This window comes from Anabrus simplex, chromosome 1 (genome assembly GCF_040414725.1).
Source record: "Anabrus simplex isolate iqAnaSimp1 chromosome 1, ASM4041472v1, whole genome shotgun sequence".
NCBI classification, from domain to species: Eukaryota; Metazoa; Arthropoda; class Insecta; order Orthoptera; family Tettigoniidae; genus Anabrus; species Anabrus simplex.
Genome location: NC_090265.1, coordinates 142,437,578 through 142,459,372, shown reverse-complemented (window position 1 = coordinate 142,459,372; position 21,795 = coordinate 142,437,578). Strand labels below are relative to the sequence as shown.

Genomic DNA, 21,795 nt, shown 5'->3' with positions numbered 1-21,795 from the left:
CTTTGCTTGAGGAAGAACAACACGGGTTCAGGAAAGGTCAAAGTACTGTGGTTCTTATCTTTGCAGTAAAAATGCTGACAGAAAAGTACTGGGAATATGGAAGAAATCTTGTGATTTGCATTTGTGGACATTGAAAAATCATATGATAGTGTTTCTCGAAACAAGATATGGGAATGTCTGGAAAATCTAAAGGTGTCAAAGTACTTAATTGACAAAGTCAAGATGCTATACCAGAAGTGCTACAGCTGTGTCCAAGTAGGCAACGGGCGATCAAAATGTTTTGAAACAAAGAGAGGTGTCCAACAAGGAAGTGCTCTATCACCACTCCTGTTCATAATAGTAAGGACAAGGTCATAAAATCTATCAAGAAAATGGACAGTGAACCAAACACCCTGGTATTTGCTGATGATGTCCTTTTATGTTGTGAGGCAGAAGCTGAAGTTCTTCAAACTTAACAAATGGAACAATACATTCAAGAATTTTGGACTGAAGATGAGCCAAACCAAGCCATTGGAAATGACCATCAACAAGGAAGGAACAAGCTCAAATATATTCTTGGAAGGAGCAAAAATCAAATCAGTTTCCCAATTCAAGTACCTCGGAAGCACAATCTCGAAAGTCAGCACTGTTAGGCAGGAAATACTCAGCAGGACACAGAAAGCACCAAACTATTACAGTCAAGTCAGGAATCTTCTCTGGAACTGCTAAATACCTCAAAAAGCAAAAACAATCGTGTACCATACTTAGGGCTGGTTTACACGGGTAGAGTAGCGAGGTGAGTAGATTAGTTAGTAGAGTAGCCACGTTACTCTACTCTACCGCTGTCTGGTAGAGTTGACACTCATATCGTTCATACGGGAGTAGAGTCATACAGTAGAGTAGAGTACAGTAGTAGCACCATGTCAAGATGTAAGCACATCGTAAGGAAGTGTTTAAAGACGTTTACAAACATTTACAAACATATTACTGCAAGAGGTTAGTGAAGCGTTAGAAGAAGTAAATGAGGAAAAAAGGGAATGGGTAAGAGGCTGGCTTAGTAGGAGAGATACACTCGGGGCATCGGCATTAATTCTGAGAGAACTTGGCAATTTGGAGAAATATGGGGGGACAAACTCGACACAGTTGGCCAAGAACATGAGGGATCGTCTCAGGAATCATTTTGTTAATGAAGGAGCAGTTCCCTGGCAGTACAAGCATGTATTTTAACCCAGGAACACAAACGATTGAATTTTTATGACTTTATTCATTATTGTACAGAAAGTAACGGCAGTGTAATCATTCCCTCAGGATTTTACTAGTCTTCGTCTGTGAATACTGTAGTGGTGATTTCAAAGATAAAACTATATGAACGAGCTCCAGTCTAATTATAAATCATAATTCTGGCAAAGGTTTTTGTTCCCCAGTTAGACTGTAGTGATGTTTCTATTTCCATTTTTTTGTATTTCAGCCAACCTACATCTTATCCGAATGAAATTTTACAGAATTCATTTCAAAAGTTATAGAAAGAATACCCATTGGCCATCAGTGTGTCGTCTCAGAACCCACGAGTCTCAAAACTTACGAGTATCAAAATTCACGAATTCTAAGAAGAGGATTAGCAAGAATAGGTTTCTCTATCTGGGCCAGTCTCAAACCTCACGAGCAGGACCAGTTCTTCTTTGATGTCTTGTTCTATATCAACAAGGAAAATTTATAGTTGACGAATACTTCCTAAATAATTAGGCCTATAATTTAAATTTCATGGTTACCTTTTGATGTGAAATTAAGTAGGTGCTGTCCATAAATATGATTTCTTCCGTAGTGGCCATTCAGACTATTTTATTGAGACTACAGAAATTTTACAAAATAATTTGCTAATTGTCACGTCATTCTACAGGCAAGTTTGCTGTTAGTTTGTCATCATTACAGTATTATTAGATAATTTTGTATCATAAACTAATGGTTTGAAATTATCACTGTTAGCAATAACATCATATGCATATCTTTGTTATACATTTGAGCATTCAGTCTGTAAGCCTCTTTGACTGAATTAAGCCCCTCTACAATCCTCTAATTTCAACTAGTTCCATGGCCTCATTTAATGCCATATCTCTTGCCTTTAAATAATTAAAAAACTGAATGTAGCTATCATTGGCTTGGTCTCCCTTTGTGTCTCTTACCCTCCATGACCATGAAAATATCCTCGGTTAGTTCTCCTCCATTCACCTCACTTGACTGAACCACTGAAACCTGTTCATATGTATGGCTTCAGCTGTCAACTTCATTCCTAACTTACCCTTTAATTATTTTTCCTAACTTACCCTTTAATTATTCAGGAGAAGTGCCCTCCTGCCTTTGTTCCCACCTGTTAGCATCAGCAAATATTCTTGTCACTTTCATACCTGACCGGGCGAGCCGGCCATGTGGTTAGGGGCGCGCGGCTGTAAGTTCACATCCGGGAGATAGTGGGTTTGAATCCCACTGTCGGCGGCTCTGAAGATGGTTTCCCATTTTCATACCAGGCAAATGCTGGGGCTGTACCTTAATTAAGGCCACGGACGCTTCCAACTCCTAGGCCTTTCCTATCCCATCGTCGCCATAAGACCTATCTGTGTCAGTGCGACGTATAGCCACTAGCAAGCTTTCATACCTGGGAAGCTTATGAATAAGATATCCCGAACCCACCCAGCTTTCACTCCCATACGACAGTCTGATGAAAACAGAACAATGTAAAGATAATTTTGTCTGATATATTAAAAATGATTAATAGACTTAAGGTCTTGCTTGTATATACTAACGATATTATTACCCTTCGGGGAAAATTTTTAATTATGATGCTCATAAGGTTTATTGACTATCATACGGTACCTCTGTATGCCTCTCCTTTTTTTGTAAAGAGACAGGAACCCTTTGGTCGGAGGTGATGCAAAATTGTTTTTATTTTATTTAATGTGTGTATATCCCAAATGTGTTTCTAAATTTCTTAAACTTCCCTGGTTTGCAGATCTTCTACGGAATATTCGCACCCAAGTTTTGATCAAACTTATCAAGCCATATACGCGCATCCACATTCCATTCATCTCAAAGGAACTGAACATAGATGCTTGTGAAGTGGAAAGTCTCCTAGTCTCCTGTATACTTGATAGGTAAGAATGAATGGTAGCATATTGGATGTGCAGCTCCAACTTTTAAGAACTGACATTTTAACTCTTTGATTGCTGGCGTATATTTCATAGTTCTCTGTTAAAAGTGCCAAGCCATTTCCCTAAAAGTAGAGAAATTGCTTAGTTTGTATGCTAAAAATTGCTATCCTCAAAGGATAGGGAGTAAACCCAAAAGAAAATGTTCATGTTCATCCTAGCCACTCAGTAGAGGAATGTTCTTTTGCTTTTGAAGGAAGAACAAGCCTCGGATAATTTTTTGGAATCATGTGTTCATCCTGGAAATGCGATATTTACCAATGGGAGATGGTGTCCCAGAATGAATTGAATTGTAAAAGCAATCTCAGTACACGAAATCAAAACCTGAAAGATACAGAATAAAAATTTGGGTGTTAGCAGATGTGAAGTATTATTACATTGTAAACTTTCAGGTGTATTCGGGGAAAATTGGTTCACAACCTGAGAAAGGGCAAGGGAAAAGAGTTCTTATTGATTTTATTCTTTATATGTATGGATCTGGGCAATTGGAGTTTCTTCAGGATAAACTGATTCTAACAGGGACAGTCTAACAAGAACAATGAGAAAGAACAAGGAAGATTTACCCGTGAAGCTTCTTAGTAACAAAACGACTGAAAAATCTCTTGTTTTTCATTCACTGACATCATAGCTCTAGTTTCATATGTACCAAAACCAAATAAATGTGTTACTTCTGTCAACCCAGCACCATGACAGCACAATACTAGAGAACCACAAGGAAATAATTATTGTAGTTTATGCTGATTATAAGAAAACAATGGGCAGAATAGATAATGTCGAACAGATGGCAGAGGGATACACATGGTGCTTATGTTGATGGCATTAATATACAGTAGTATAGCCTGCACTTAAAACGTTGTCATCATAAGCACAGGCTCATTTCATCTAGCAATAATGTAACAAACGGACAAAAAAATTAAGTGTAGGCTATACTATTTTAATGTCATCAACATAAGCACAGACTCCTTTAATCATGCACTAATGTAACAAACTGATAAAGATTTTAATTTTATACTTTCAGAAATATTTTTATGAATAGGCTAATTAGTTTTTATACGGCCAGTATCTAGTATTCGGGAGATAGTGGGTTCGAACCCCACTGCCGGCAGCCCTGAAGATGGTTTTCCGTGGTTTCTCATTTTCACACCAGGCAAATGCTGGGGCTGTACCTTAATTAAGGCTACGGCCACTTCCTTCCTATTCCTAGGCCTTTCCTATCCCATCGTCGCCATAAGATCTATCTGTGTCGGTGCGACGTAAAACAAATAGCAAAAAATTCATTTTTAAGGTATCTTATATGGCTGAAGATGGCCTAAAATGCAGGGCCAAAACTAGTATCATGTATACAATAATATAACAGTGTATTCATTTGAACTTGTATTGCTTAGGAGGAACATCCTTCAACATTATATTTATTTACCCATGACATGGCCTGATCAGAAACTTAACCCAACTGCATCTGTAAGCGTACCAGTACGTTGACGCGATAAAGGGCTCTATATCATAAGTTAAGAAATTCATTATGGTCTGTATTGACAGTTGATCAGTATCAAAAGGCTCTATAGCCATAAGCGTACTAGTACACAGTGCTCATTTGTCCGCCAAAAACGAGATATGCTACTTTCTGTTGGTCGGCCTGTTCGACTGCTTGGTAGTTCTTAACAGCTGTTTACCGGAGATGAGTTAGCCTGCACCTGAGGGCTGATTTAAGAACTATTTCACTTGATTGGTGCTTGTAAAAGTACTTGCGATCTCCAAACCAGATTGTTTGGAAACAATGGCTGATGAACAGAAGCATGTGTTCGTTAGTGGCAAGGATGAAGAAGAATTAATGCATTATTTCGAACTTCTAGGCTCTGTTTATAGTAGCAGTGATGATGAGGAAGATCCTGGTGATAATATGCATATACGTTTCAGTCGTTGTGGTGCAACAGAAAGTGAAAGTGAAACAGAACTTGACAGCACTACGACAGCGGCAGATGAAATTATGGATGACACTGGTTGCAGTTTCGGGGATGTTGTTGAATGGGATTGGGAGTAAAAGCTTCCGACACCAACACAGCACCCACTACTGGAGTTAGTGGCTTGGGTCCTGGAGTGAATTTACCAGCTGGTGTTAGCAGGGTGGCAATATTTGCTTTGTACATGAATGATAATTTTGTTGATTATATACTGTAGTAGATTAAACCAACAAGTTTGGGTCTAGTGACAGCCAGTTTACACTTTAGAGTCATGCGACCGTTTATCACCGCTCCGTCCTAGAGACTCCCTGATTAAGGGTGCCAACAGTAAGTAAGAGGTAGTCACCTCCCATACCTAGTGGACAGTGGTATACAAAAGAGCACTCTCCTAATATGACCTCTGGTGAGGACCTGCAAATATTAAAGTAAAAGCAAAGCAACAAAGTTAAGTTTGGTGATCAAACATGCCGTCTGCCAAAAAAAGGGTTAAACACTTTTTTTTCACATACAAAGTAAAATAAACGAACAAACATGAAGAAAACTACAATATAAAACACACAATGTTCATATATCATCTCCTTGAGAAGTGGGAAGTGGACAAATTTTTGCAATGGGCCTTTTAAATACTCCAGAAGTATGGATAGTGACAACACGTACTAGTCCATCAGCACCGGGGTGAAACTGATCAATTACCTCGAGCTTCCAACGCAGTGGGGCGGTGTTGTTTTCCTTGACGATCACTAATGTGCATGGTTGCACATTATTGTTTGATAGTGTCCATTTATTCCTCTGCTGCAGGTGGGAGGGTAGTGATCGGTCTTCCAATTACAAAGTGACCTGGAGTGATAGTAACTAGTCATTGGGATCATCGGATAGGGGAACTAGAGACCTGGAGTTTAGACGTGCTTCGATTTGTGTTGTGAGTGTTCCGAGTTCTTCCAAGGTAAGGTATGCCGTTCCCATCACTCGTCGAAGATGATGCTTTAATGATTTGATGCGAGCCTCACAAATGCCTCCAAAGTATGGAGCCTGAGGCGAAATGAAGTGCTACTGAATGCCTTCAGTGCTAGCGAAGTTTGAGAACTCTTGTTGATGATGATCTTCGTTGAACAATCTCTGTAGTTCCCGAAGTTCTGTCAGCGCCAACGAAATTTCTGCCATTGTCCGAATATATGTGCGCATGTCTCCCTCGTCGTGAGATAAAACGTTCAGAGATGCCAACTATTACGATTCAATCGTAATAATTGCAATTTTTTTTTTGCTAGGGGCTTTACGTCGCACCGACACAGATAGGTCTTATGGCGACGATGGGATAGGAAAAGCCTAGGAGTTGGAAGGAAGCGGCCGTGGCCTTAATTAAGGTACAGCCCCAGCATTTGCCTGGTGTGAAAATGGGAAACCACGGAAAACCATTTTCAGGGCTGCCGATAGTGGGATTCGAACCTACTATCTCCCAGATGCAAGCTCACAGCCGCGCGCCTCTACGCGCACGGCCAACTCGCCCGGTTAATTACAAATTACCCATCATAATTACGCCTTTACGAATCACACACCACAAATTACGATTTTTGTTGATTTTTAAATCTAAGTGTATGAAGTATTCAAAAATACACAAGGAATGCCATTACAGCTTGAATTCTCAGAATACTATTTCCGGATCTCTCAGTAATCATTTATACCCCTTACCTGTCCCTTGATTAAGAATATTTCGAGTTTTCACGTGTCGAACGCAGTGTGTGCTTCCGGTACCGGAAATATAGGCACCTGTGAACTGGTATATCTTGCGGAGTAGTTGTTTTTGTTCGTCACATGATCAGACTTCCATGCAAGTCTGCGAGTTCTTTTGTCTTTGTTTTGGCGGCAAAGTGGGGACAAACTCTGTTTAATTGTGAATACTGTGTGCGTGACTGTTGAAGAAGTATTTATTACTATTTTAGTTGCCAAATTTACATATATTGCTCTTCTGCGATAAATGGTAATCGTGTGTTAGGAAATGCAAAAGGTTTGAAATAATGAAGCGATTTCTTGTGCAGGAAAATACGTGTGATTACGTTACCGTGACTAGTGGTGCTAGTAATAAACCAAAAATAGTTCAAAAATTTGGGGAGGAATACTCGAAAGAATGGTCCTGTTTACTGCGTTCCTCAAAATCTAATTCACACGTGTTTTGGAGTGTGTGTAGCTGCGATTTTTCAGACGTGCATGATGAGAAAGAACAAGACTGAATCCCGCGCTAATGTAAACTCCGAACCGTTATAAGATCTCTTAAAAAAAAAAAATAATAATAATAATCTACGACACCACACCCTCCCTGTGCTCTAGCGGCTGCATTACGAATTGCCTTTCTTGAAAGTTGGCATCTCTGAACATTTGAGAGCAGTAAGAAAGGCCTGGGTATTCATGCTGCTAACAATTTCTATGTGAATAGCCCTAGTAGCCAAACATACAAAAATGTACACATAACATTTCAACTTTGCACTGTTTTTATGAGTGCCTGATTTTATGTACAGTAGGCCAGCGTAATCAATCCCAGAGTGTAAGAATGGATTTACAGGTGATACTTGGTAGTGACGACGAGAATCTAATTGTGATGGGAGACTGGAATGCAGTGGTAGGCCAAGGAGGAGAAGGTAGTACAGTAGGAGAATTCGGATTGGGACAAAGGAACGAAAGAGGAACTCGGCTGCTTGAATTCTGCACTGATCGTAATTTAATCCTTGCCAGTACTTGGTTCAGACACCACAAACGATGGCTGTATACGTGGACGAGACCTGGAGACACTGGAAGGTATGAAATTGACTTCATTACGATTAGGCAGAGATTCAGAATCCAGGTGTTGGATTGCAAAACTTTCCCAGGAGCAGACGTGGACTCTGACCACAACTTGTTGGTCATGAAATGCCATCTGAAGTTGAAGAAATTGAAGAAAGGAAAGAATGCAAAAAGATGGGATCTAGACAAGTTGAAAGAAAAGAGTGTGAGGGATTGTTTCAAGGAACATGTGGCACAAGGGCTAAATGAAAAGGCTGAAGGAAACACAATAGAGGAAGAGTGGATAGTCATGAAAAATGAAGTCAGTAGGGCTGCTGAAGAGATGTTAGGAAGGAAGAAAAGATCAACTAAGAATCAGTGGATGACTCAGGAGATACTAGACCTGATTGATGAACGACGAAAATACAAGAATGCTAGAAATGAAGAGGGCAGAAAAGAATACAGGCGATTAAAGAATCAAGTGGCTAGAAAGTGCAAGGTAGCTAAGGAAGAATGGCTGAAGGAGAAGTGCAAGGATGCCGAGGGTTGTATGGTCCTGGGAAAGATAGATGCTGCATACAGGAAAATCAAGGAAAACTTTGGAGAAAGGAAATCTAGGTGTATGAATATTAAGAGCTCAGATGGAAAGCCACTTCTAGGGAAAGATGACAAAGCAGAAAGATGGCAAGAACATATCCAACAGTTGTATCAAGGTAAAGATGTAGATAATTTGGTTCTGGAACAAGAAGTGGCTGTTGATGCTGATGAAATGGGAGACCCAGTTTTGAGGTCAGAGTTTGACAGAGCTGTGAGAGACCTAAATAGGAACAAGGCACCTGGAATTGATGATATTCCTTCTGAATTACTGACTGCCTTAGGAGAAAGCAGCATGGCAAGGTTATTCCATTTAGTGTGTAAGATGTATGAGACAGGAGAAGTCCCATCCGATTTTCGGCAGAATGTTGTTATACCTATTCCCAAGAAAGCCGGTGCTGACCGGTGTGAAAACTACTGCACCATTAGTTTAGTATCTCATGCCTGCAAAATTTTAACACATATATTTACAGAAGAATGGAAAAACAAGTTGAGGCTGAGTTGGGAGAAGATCAATTTGGCTTCAGAAGAAATGAACACGTGAAGCAATCCTGACTTTACGTCTGATCTTAGAGGATCGAATCAAGAAGGACAAGCCCACGTACATGGCATTCGTAGATCTAGAAAAGGCATTCGATACTGTTTATTGGACCAAGCTATTTACGATTCTGAAGGTGATTCGGTTTAGATACCGAGAACGAAGAATTATCTACAATCTGTATGAAAATCAGTCTGCGGTGATAAGAATCGAGGGCTTTGAAAACGAAGCAGCAATCCAGAAAGTAGTGAGGCAAGGCTGCAGTTTGTCCCCCCTCCTCTTCAATGTTTACATAGAACAGACAGTAAAAGGAAATCAAAAGAGGAATTTGGAAAGGGAATCACAATCCAAGGAGAGGAAATCAAAACCTTGAGATTTGCCGAAGATATTGTTATTTTATCTGCGACTGCAGAGGACCTCGAGAAGCTGCTGAATGGTATGGACGAAGTCTTGGGTAAGGAGTACAAGATGAAAATAAATAAGTCCAAAACAAAAGTAATGGAGTGCAGTCGAACGAAGGCAGGTGATGCAGGAAATATTAAATTAGGAAATGAAGTCTTAAAATAAGTAGATGAATATTGTTACTTGGGTAGTAAAATAACTAACGGTGGCAGAAGTAAAGGAGGACATAAGATGCAGACTAGCACAAGCAAGGAAGAGCTTTCTTAAGAAAAGAAATTTGCTCACTTCAAACAGTGATATAGGAATTAGAAAGATGTTTTTGAAGACTTTCGTGTAGAGTATGGCATTGTATGGAAGTGAAACATGGATGATAACTAGCTCAGAAAGAAAGAGAGAATAGAAGCTTTTGAAATGTGTGGTGTTACAGAAGAATGCTGAAGGTGAGATGGATAGATCGAATCACGAATGAAGAGATACTGAATCGAATTGGTGAGAGGAGATCGATTTGGCTAAATTTGACAAGAAGAAGAGATAGAATGATAGGACACATCTTAAGACACCCAGGACTTGTGCAGTTGGTTTTTGAAGGAAGTGTAGGTGGTAAGAACAGTAGGAGTAGACCAAGGTTTGAATATGACAAGCAGATGTAGGATGCAGTAGTTACGTAGAAATGAAAAGGTTAGCACAGGATAGCGTGGCATGGAGAGCTGCATCAAACCAGTCTATGGACTGATGACTCAACTCGGTTGTTTGACAACTGACCTATTAGTTGTGCATTTTTTGCCTTGTAATTATGTTAGATGAGGCAGTGGTGTTTGATTTTCCGAATGGTATTCCTTCCGTTTGGTATCCAATATTGCTGGCGAAGAAAAGAGAGTAGCAGCCAGCGCGTAACATTCGTCGGTGTTTGTTCTCTATAATAAATTTAGTTAGATGGTGACTTGGGGGCAAGATTATCTGATGTTGGTTAAAAGGAAGTTTCGATCATTGTAATCTGTCACCAACTCGGAAGTCCTTGCTTGCAGAGGAATGAATTAAGGGATATAAGCTTGCTCTTCATACTAGTCTCCTTTGTAGTCCAAAGAGCATGCGTGAATCTCTGCACCATATGCTGATGCTTGGACGCTCTTGATACATGCATATAGTCCAGAACGTAACTCTTGAAGGTCTAATTCACCAGCCTTCCTTTCCTTAGGACAAAGTTTGGCATTGGCAGCAAATCTGAGGCAGTATGCCTGTGACTGGCAGTGCACAGCACGCTCCTGACAATCACACAGATGACAGGCCAAGACAGCAAATAATCTGACACAGTCCAACAGATTGCAGTTGTGAAGCAGGGAACATTCTCACTGTAGTTAATTGGACATCAAACCCAGATAACTTGACCCTGAGCAAACCACAAGATGATTTTAAATTTGTTCACTCAAAACACACGACTTGCACCTGTCTCATTGTACAAGCCCATCGAGATATGTGATCATTTATTACTAAACTTCCTATTGACGCAAGTTTTACAAAACACAGTACCTCTTAACTTAGTATTGAGACGTTTTTAAACTTAAAATAAGAGTATCAAATAATAGTATTGATTAGGTGGAAAGTTCCAATCTGTATACCAAGATGGCAACACGTCTTGAGTTAACAGACTTTGAACATGGGATGATCATTGGCGCACGAGTCACAGCATTGCGGAGATTACACGCAAATTTGGGATTCCGAAGTCAACAGTGTCGAGGGTAGATCTTCAGTATTGCAGAGAGAATGTTATCACCCACGTAAACTGCCACATGAGAAGACCACAAGTGTTCACCGAACAGACATCATGTCGCCTCCGCGGAACCGTACTGGGTGCTCAACGGATTACTGTGAGTCAGTTCACTGCCCAGTTGAATGTTGGGAGTCAGGAACACATTTCTACCAGGACTGTAAGGAGGCAACTGCACTGCATAGACTTCACCAGCCGACGACCAATTCGTGTTCCTTTGCTGACACCTTGACACAGAGCTCAATGATGTGCATGAGCCCACGAACATTGGCAATGGGCCGTGGAACAGTGGCAGCGTATGGTATGGTCTGATGAATCCTGGTTCCAGTTGTATCGAGATGATGGGCGCTTGAGTGTGGCGTATGCCCCATGAAGCTATGGATCCTGCGTGTCAACAAGGTCGCGTCCAGGCAGAAGGTGGCCCAGTTCTGGTCTGGATGGCGTTCTCATGGTCGTAATTAGGGCCCATTGTCCGGCTGCAGGGAGCGCTGACAGGTGCACGTTACGTGGACATTCTTTCAAACCATCTGCATCCCTTTGTGGTCCTAGAGTACTCTGATGGAGATGCCATGTTTCAGTAGGACAATGCGTCATGTCACCGCTCTGTGGTGGCACGCAGGTGGTTGGAGGAGCGCTCCAGTGAAGTTACGACCATGAATTGGCCCTCCAGATCCCCTAATCTTAATCCAATTGAGCATTTATGGCATGCTGTTGATGCTGGTGTACGCTCCATGAACCCCGCACCAACTACACAAGACTAATTGTGGGTAGCAATGCAAGATGCGGGCTCCAGATCCTTCCAGAACAATTCCAACACTTTGTAGAGTCAATGCCTTGCCGTACTGTTGCCGTTTTGAGGGCTCGCGTAGGGCAACTCGTTATTAACATCACATTTAGTGTCTGCCCATGACTCAATGTAATGTACTAATTTTAACATCAAGAGGATTCAGATTTTCTTTTTCTGCATTTTAACCAATACATCCAAGGTGCTAATAATGTAAAGACAAAGCTATGAGGCTTGTCTATTGGGGCTGTATCCTAATCATAGACAAATGTGACCAAAATGGATTTGTAACCAGTCTTCAGTCATTAGGGATTGGTTATGAACGGAATCTTGAATGAAACCAGAGTTAAGTTACTTAGGAGTTGGTGGTGCATTAAGAATCTAGACTATTGTGTCAAGGGAGATACAAGATAGTCCTCCCCTTTCAATTGTAATCGTAGGAGCAAAAGTCAAGGAATGAAAGATTCAGGAAAAGAAAGGAAGGGTGATGAAAGGTGTGTAAATAAAATATTCTATAGGATTTGCAAAACTAATGCCATCAGGTTTGGAGGAGAATTACGAGGGGAAATTGGATGAATGTGATCAGTGATCAGCCTGGTTTAGGTGAGTGAAATCAGTGCTAGACTCCATCCAGGGCCTTGTTGCTTTTCTTGGTTTTATGGCCCATTAACTACTTTTTTTCGTAGAGTTTAAGGTGCCAGTATTTTGTTTTGCAGGAGTTTAATGTACAGTACATGCCTGTAGATTTATAAACATTAGGCTACCATATTTGAGGGCCTTCAAATACCAAAGTATACTAAGAATCGAACTTGCCTTCTTTGGCTCAAAAAGCCAGCATTCTACCATCTAAGCTACTCAGCCCAGCTGTTTGCCTCTCCGTGCTGCCAAGTTGATAGTGCATAGGGAATTAGTTATAAGCTATAGTAATGCCTTCAGTGTTAATCATGACCTTGTTTTCTCTATTGCAGTACGATCCGAGGGCGGATAGACCAAGTGAATCAAGTATTGGAGTTGGATAAACAGTCTCTTTGTGCAGCAAGATACAATGCATTGGATAAATGGACTAGTCAACTTGCAACTCTTCATTTGGCTGTGGTGAATAAAATGGCATAGAGACTGCTAATCAATAAAGAACTGATTAAAACAGAAAACAGATCTTACTGGCCTATCAGTGATTGCAAATATGTATATATCTCCAGACGTTTTAAAATAGAACATTATCGTGTTTTTGGACAATGCTTCTATAATAGTTTTTTAAATTTGTTTATTTCAACATTTTTGTTAATGTTATTTTATTGTGATGTTCATGTGTCAGTTTCTATTTTCAGTAAAACAAAGTTCATTTATGTCAACTTTTGTAAATTATCTTCATTGATTCACTTATGTATAAATACATCATCTTATTTTCTTAAATAAAATAATTATGGATAATAATCGTGCAAATACAGTTAGTTTATTCTAGTGCAAGACAATCACATCTACAAAAGAATATTCATTCTGAGATAATTGAGCTTAACTTCCTCAGTTCTGTTTGGATAAAGAACTCTTTGTAGACTACTCCTTTGGTAACACGTGATATTTAAGATGCATCATACCAAGCTCGATAGCTGTAGTCGCTTAAGTGCGGCCAGTATTTGAGAGATAGTGGGTTCGAACCCCACTGTCGGCAGCCCTGAAGATGGTTTTCCATGGTTTCCCATTTTTCACACCAGGCAGATGCTGGGGCTGTACCTTAATTAAGGCCACGGCCACTTCCTTCTGTGTCAGTGCAACATAAAGCAACTTATAATGCCAATATAATGGTCCGTTATTGGACATTATAAATTTTCCAGCTAACTCATTCCTGGTGCCAGCGTTTTGCCCCCGTGTGCTAGATTGGGCTCATCAGTTGGTACCTAGCATACCTACCAAAACGCTGGCTAGTGCATACCGTGGAGGCCACTGCATAGGCTATTTGAAGCCACCGGCAGTGCCAATGCGCTATGAGAGACTTTTTACTGATGGCCAAGCAGGCATCAATTTTTTGTAATGAGACAATCTCTCATAGTGCATTGGCACTGCCGGTGACTTCAAGTAGCTTACGCAGTGGCCTCCACGGTATGCACTAGCCAGTGTCTTGGTAGGTGTGCTAGGTACCAACTGATGAGCCCAACCTAGCACACGGGGGCAAAACGCTGGCACCAGGAATGAGTTAGCTGGAAAATTTATAATGTCCAATAACGGACTATTATATTGGTATTGTAAATTTACTCCTTCGGGACAAATAATTCAGATTCCCTATGGGAATCAACATCTATAACACGTAAAGCATCTTGGAAAAAAAAAAGCATCCTTTTTTAAAATTATAAGCATCTTCTAATGTTGTGATTTTTAAAGATATTTTTGCGTTATCATCATCATCATGTACTAGATTTACAATTCATAATTGTGCTATGTACCATGCAGGGATAATAAATATAACATTTCTTATTAAAATGTATGTCACCAAGGGGATAGAATTCATTATTTTTTAATTAATGTCAAGCTGAAGATAATCTGTGATGACATAAATATGAGGGGCCAGTACTTAATCATACCAGTACTTTATTTTTACTGATTGGGAAATGGTGGGTTCTAATCCTATTGTCAGTAACACTGAAGATAGTTTTCTGTGGTTTCCCATTTTCATACCAGCTAAATTCTGGGGCTGTACCTCAGTTAAGGTCATGGTTGGTACCTTCCCCATCCTAGCCTTTTCCCATGCTTGCGTTGCCAGAATTCTTCAATGTGCTAGTGCGACATTAAAACACATGCAAAAGGAAAAAATTTAAGTCAGTTGACGAGATTAAATGATCATAGAATCTCCACTCAAGTTGTCATTTTCGTATCTTAGTTAAATATCAATATCCAAGATAATTGTTTCAAAAATGTAAATGCTTTTACCTAAGGGTCATATTCGTCATCATTTACTCTTATCCAAACATACTTGGGCCAAGACATTATACGAAGGTGGTTTTAAAAGTCCGTGCAAAGTCCGAAAGATGGCACCACCGGCGCGTATCAAGGTCATGTTTAGTTAGTAGCATCTCTTGAATGAATGCACACCAAGTTTCAGCCATATTGGTCTATTTGTTTGTGTTGGGCATTTGTGTGAATCAAGGAAATCGAGTGATTTTCAAGAAATGGACGAAAAAGAATTTTGTGTGGTGATTAAACATTACTTTATGAAAGGCAAAACGCCTCAGGAGACTAAAGAGAAGCTTGATAAACATTATGGTGACTGCACCTTCGATTAGAACAGTTTATAAGTGGTTTCAAAATTTTCAGACTGGCCATATGGGACAAGTGACACTGAATGTTCTGGACGGCCTGTGGAGGTTACGAATCCAGAAATCGCTGATCAAATCCATGATATGGTGATGGATGACAGAAGAGTTAAGGTGCGTGAAATTGCTAGTGCTGTGGGCATCTCGACTGAACGGGTACATGATATTTTGCATAAATATTTGGACATGAGAAAGCTATCTGCAAGATGGGTGCCGCGATTGCTCACGCTTGACCAAAGACGGAATCGTGTGAAGTGTTGCAAGGATGGTTTGCAGCTGTTCCAGAAGAATCCGGAGGACTTTAAGCGTCGTTTCATCACTGTGGATGAAACCTGGATACATTACTACACTCCTGAGACCAAACAACAATCTAAACAATGGGTTACCAAGGGGGAATCTGCACCAAAAAAGGTGAAGACCGTTCCTTCGGCCGGAAATGTTATGGCGACTGTCTTTTGGGGTTCACAAGGGATAATCCTCATCGACTATCTGAAAAAGGGTAAAACTATTACAGGTGCATATTATTCATCGTTATTGGACCGTTTGAAAACCGAGCTGCAAGAAAAACGCCCGTGATTGGCCCACAAGAACGTCCTTTTCCATCACGACAACGCACCAGCACACACCTCAGCAGTTGTGGTCGCAAAATTAATGGAAATAGGATTCCAACTCGTTTCACATCCCCCCTATTCTCCGGTCTTGGCTCCCTCAGACTACTATTTGTTCCCCAATTTGAAGAAATTGCTGGCGGGACAAAGATTTTATTCAAACGAGGAGGTGATTGCAAACACTAATGGATATTTTGCAGACTTGGACAAATCCTATTATTCAGGAGGGATCAACAAACTAGAACATCGTTGGACAAAGTGTATAAGCCTAAAAGGAGACTATGTCGAAAAATAAAAAAGGTTTACCCCAAACACATACGTAGTTTTTATTTTTGCACGGACTTCTCAAACGCCCCTCGTAATTCCTCTCCACTGCATTCTGCCTGTCTTGCAAAAGGCCGGGCTGAGTGGCTCAGACGGTTGAGGCACTGGCCTTCCGACCTCCAACTTGGCAGGTTCGATCCTGGCTCAGTCCGGTGGTATTTGAAGATGCTCAATTACGCCAGGCTCGTGTCGGTAGATTTACTGGCATGTAAAAGAACTCCTGCGGGACAAAATTCCGGCACCTCGGCGTCTCCGAAAACCGTCAAAGTAGTTAATGGGACGTAAAGCAAATAACATTATTATGTCTTGCAAAGGTACTGTATTTTATACCTCCTACTAGGATTTTATGTTGACTACTCCATACATGGAGCCTGACATTCTTTGTATCTGCCTCTTACCTAGAGAAAATGTTTCATTGGATTGGATTTCACTGTCATTTGTTCCCTTGAGGGGCAGTTGCCCCATGTGGATGGACTCCTCTGTCTACAACCAACACACAATGAATGGGCAATTAACTTAATTCTATTGGAATTTTTTGTTTTATATTGAAAATATATTGTCCTTAACCTAGTACATATTGTCCAGCATTCATAGATTCTGTAATATGTGGCTGAACTTCGTTTACTGTGGCAATAGAAAAACAGTTCTGAAGTTATAAATCAGTCAGCTACTTTCAAACACAGACTTGGTGATGCGTTATCCTTCTTGGGACTCTCATTGTGACAATAAGGGGATGTGGAAACGAGTCAGCTTTATCGTATTGTCGGATTGAGTTAGTATATTTGCTTTCCGTATATACATGAATACTCTGCACCATTGAATAATAATCTGTGCATCCTAATTTTTAGGAGGGAAAGTTAAGAAGAATGATGGTTTTAACTTGTATTTCTTTAAAAGAAATTAATTTGAAATAATGATGTACTCAAAATAAAATACAGTATACATTTCTTTCAAGAAATGCATCATAATTGTTGTGTGTGTCCTCTGCCGCCTGCAAGCTCCGCAACCTGCCCAGCATCGACACTTCTAGATACCACGAGGTGTAGACTGCAGCGCGCTGACGTAATCGTGTGTGACGTCAGTCAGCGGATATAATTTGGGCAACGTCTTCTCCACTGAAGGCACTCCCACAGTGTCCAGTAATCAGACTGCACCGTATGTCAGACACGGAGGTACCCTCTTAAAAAGTGTTCTGAACAGGTGGACTAATTGTGGTCGGGAGGTTTCACCTCAGGACATCTCCGCCTCAAATATCCTGCCTCCCGTATCACCGACATGCATTATTATTATTATTATTATTATTATTATTATTATTATTATTATTATTATTATTATTATTATTATTATTATTATTATTATTATTATTATTATTATTATTATTCAGTAGTGTTAGAAAGTACTCAGCTGTGGTTTTCCTGCATAGTTATCCTTATCCCTATCCCCATTTTGCAATGTTTTTCACCCACAGTAAACACATGTAAACTGAACATTCGTCAATGTGATACACTTCTGGAATTGGAGAAAATTAATTGTAATTATTAGTAGGTTTATCTATATTATTATTATTATTGAAATTGTAATTTGTTCTTTGTTGTATGTTAATTTCTTCGCAGGAAGCAAAATGTTAATTTATATTGTGTATTATAATAGTTATTTTTATGTACAGCAGGATAGCATAGTACCGTAGTAATTTGTTTCAGTCTCTTTTTTCATTTATTCAGTATGTTATATATTTTTATGTTAATTATGTATTTCACTGGTTAAGTGTAAGACAGGGACACGTGTCCCTAACTTTGCCAGTTAAAATAAATCATGTCTATCTATCTATCTATCTATCTATCTATCTATCTATCTATCCTGTCCTAGAATTCTGCTACTCACGAACTTTACCACAAGTTCCCTGCAAGTTCTCTAACTTCGGCCTAGCATTCTGCTACCACGAACTTTAATCCAAGTTCCCTGTATAATTCTACAAACTACAGATAGTCATCAGCTATCACGGACATTGGTTACTTAAAGCGTCCTATCTTATCAAGATAGACAGCGTTATACATATGAATATTAATATAAATGATTGTATTTTTTTCACAGACTATCAGTCTACTAGTTTAGACCATTATTTAACGAGTGCAGCGCTTCAAGCATCAAGTCCGTTTTCGTTTTTTGTATATACTGTGTAAAGATTTACAAATAATAAACTTTTATGTTTTGTTTTGTATATCGAGTTCCTTGTATACAACAATAATCTTTGCATGCTGCTACAGAATCTGTAACATATAGCATGTTACACATACATTCTGATGCCCAACAGTGGGGCTAGAATGATAGAATTGTTACAATTGGTGCACGAACATGAAGCATAATAATGCTGATAGTTTATTGGCGTACCTGTTCAAATGCATATATTCATAGGGTAAGTAGTATATGTAAAACCAAACCAAACCAAACCACATGGTGCAACAGCCCCAAAAGGCCCTGGCCTACCAAGCGACCGCTGCTCAGCCCGAAGGCCTGCAGATTATGAAGTGTCATGTGGTCACCATGACTAATCCTCTCAGCCGTTATTCTTGGCTTCCCAGACCGGGGCTGCCATCTAACCATCAGATAGCTCCTCAGTTATAATCACATAGGCTGAGTGGACCTCAAACCAGCCCTCAGGTACAGGTGAAAATCCCTGACTTGGCTAGGAATTGAACCCAGGGCCTCCGGGTCAGAGGCAGACACGCTACCCCTACACCACAGGGCTGGCAGTATATGTAAGGTTTGTGTATCTATGTATTTCAAACAACATTGAATAAGAAGTGTGTTTCCTGATTATAGAAGTTGTAGCGAGTCTGAAATATTAAAGCTATGTAACAAGATTGTAGGCAAGTGAAACTAATGTTGATTGTGGAAGGGGTGATAATGATAGTGAAATTAACAATGAGTTGTCATGGTAATTGGATTATGATTTGCAGGCAGAAATCAGGAGAGTGTTATAGAATATAGCAGGGATGGCAAACCTTTAAATGTTGCAAAGTTTGGGTTGAGAGGAATTGAGAGAAAGAAGAAGAGCTGTTCGACTAAGTGGTATGTCACAGAGAGTTACAATAATTGAAAATCTTTCACCTTTTTGATAAGTGGTATGTTCCGAGCTGTCAGCGGAGAGATGGCGTGGAATGACATTAGTAGACGAATAAGTTTGAGTGGCGTTTATAAAAGATCACAATATGAAGATAAAGTTGGAATTCAAGAGGACAAATTGGGGCAAATATTTATTTATAGGAAGGGGAGTTAGGGATTGGAATAACTTACCAAGGGAGACGTTCAATAAATTTCCAATTTCTTTGAAATCATTTAGGAAAAGGCTAGGAAAACAACAGATAGGGAATCTGCCACCTGGGCGACTGCCCTAAATGCAGATCAGGATTGATTGATTGATTGATTGATTGATTGATTGATTGATTGATTGATTGATTGATTGATTGATTGGCTACAGTCCTATTAAAACAACGTGCGTGTTCAGACAGCTCGCAGCACGTGGTGCCGAGCAAAGGAGTGGGAGTGCTGTGTTGCCATATGATCCGGCTGGAAAGCCTCTCGCACTGTGCTAGGCGCTGCATAAAATAATATCTATTATGAGAGTGTTAGAATAACATTAAATATTGTTGCTATTATACCAAGGTAGCTCAGCAGATATTTTATCAGCTCAAATATCGTAAGACATGCTCCTCATTCCCCTTCCTCTTAGGCCTTTATCAGTCTATCCCTGGAGGATTTATTTCATTTTTAGGTAGATTTCAGTAGCTGATTGGCACTTTGACTGGCCTGCACTCAACATTCTGGGTTCAAATCCTGGTGAGGATGGGAGAAATATCTAAGAGATATTTGTATAAATAAAGGGGAGAAATTCGTCGGACCCTGTCATAGGCGTCGGCACAATTTAAAATGCCAGCTATGATTGAAATTAGAGTTGTAAAAAGTAAAAGTCCATCTTTCACCGTGTCGTTTCGAGTGCCTTTAAACTTGCTTGTGATCATTAGTCATGGGACCTCTTTTTTATTGAAATCCGAAGCAAAGAGCCTTATAATCTAACTACAGGTCATGATTCTTCATTTCTAAAATCTCACATGCTTTGTCCACCTTTGAGAAGGAAGCACAGAAGAAGAAAAATGTATAATTATTATTTTACAAAATAAAATATAATATCAAAATTTTGAAGGGTGCTGGAAACACAATCATGTGATGGTCCAGATACATTCATTCCCTCTCTTTCCCCTCAACTTTGTTTGCAGGGCTCCTGTTCTTTTTTCTTTTTTTTTATTTCCCTATTCTAATTACTGTAACTTGAGATATCTTTAACGCTGCTGCTGTTCTTTCTACAACTTTGTTAATGTATCAATGGGCCTCCATTTACCCTTTCAGCCTTTAGTGTAAGGCACACAGCATATCGCGGGCTTGACCAAGAATAACTAAGCCACGCCTCTTCATTACGCCTGTTTTTTTTTAGGGAATGAATTTTTGGTCGCCCTCATTGGCATTTATCGGCACTCTGTACGGGTTGCAACATTTTATAGTTCAGCAAATGACAAGGTGTTAAAATGACACTATACTACACAGTACTAAAATTTGCACTACACTAAAATACCAGCCTTGATAACGATACCAAGCTCGATAGCTGCAGTCGCTTAAGTGCGGCCAGTATCCAGTATTTGGGAGATAGTGGGTTCGAACCCCACTGTCTGCAGCCCTGAAGATGATTTTCCATGGTTTCCCATTTTCACACCAGGCAAATGCTGGGGCTGTCCCTTAATTAAGGCCACGGCCGCTTCTTTCCCAGTCCTAGCCCTTTCCTGTCCCATCGTTGCCTTCAGACCTATGTGTCAGTGCAACATACAACCAGTAGAAAAAAAAAAAAAAAATGATACACTTATTTACACGAACACAATAGTACTATAAATATTTACCTGGTTTCAAAAACACACTATACAGATAATCATATCGCTCAAAGCAGACACTGCTATATAGCCCAGCCACATGTGCTGCGATATACTTTATTGGCAACGTGGAACTCGGACCAATCGCCTCTCAGAGCTTTAAGACAGAGGGGTAGGAAAAGGGAGAGCGCGTGTTGAGCTGGGAGTGGCTTAAACTGGAGGCGTGTACTGGTTGCCATAGTAACGGCCATGCTGGGAGCTGTCAGAACACACACATTGTTTTGATAGCACTATAGTGTGTCAGTTAAGGCCTTGTTTATTACTTTTTACTGTCTAGTGAGCCATCAGTCATTTTCCTTTAAAATCATCATGGAACCCCTCATTTGACTTAATTTAGGTATTAGATTGCAATACATACAAATCCATTTGTCTTAATGTTTCATGATTTTATTGTGCAAACATAAATGAAAATTACATTTAAAACCGGGTAAATTTTCAGAATAAGGTATAGTTTTGCTTTAACTTAATTATGTTTGTAAAAAATATGGCATTAGAAATTGAGCGTAATGTTAAAAGATGCTATGTTGCTAGATTTTAGATCTGTGTTAAAAGACATTAAAATTTGTTAGTATGTTGTATGACGTGCCATAGAAGTCGTGCTTGCGTGTCAC

General features: G+C 39.9%; 1 protein-coding gene across 3 annotated transcripts in view; it reads left to right on the top strand.

Annotated features, from left to right (window-relative positions):
• Positions 1-13,405, top strand: part of alien (COP9 signalosome complex subunit 2 alien) — a 142,289-nt gene extending 128,884 nt beyond the window's left edge. For all 3 annotated transcript variants that reach the window (XM_067157459.2, XM_067157469.2, XM_068230442.1), the window contains 2 exons: positions 2,984-3,125; positions 12,940-13,405. In XM_067157459.2, coding sequence (XP_067013560.1) covers positions 2,984-3,125; positions 12,940-13,084 — 287 coding nt within the window. In that variant the 3' untranslated portion in view covers positions 13,085-13,405. The remainder of the gene's footprint in view (positions 1-2,983; positions 3,126-12,939) is intronic.
• The last annotated feature ends 8,390 nt before the right edge of the window (positions 13,406-21,795 follow it).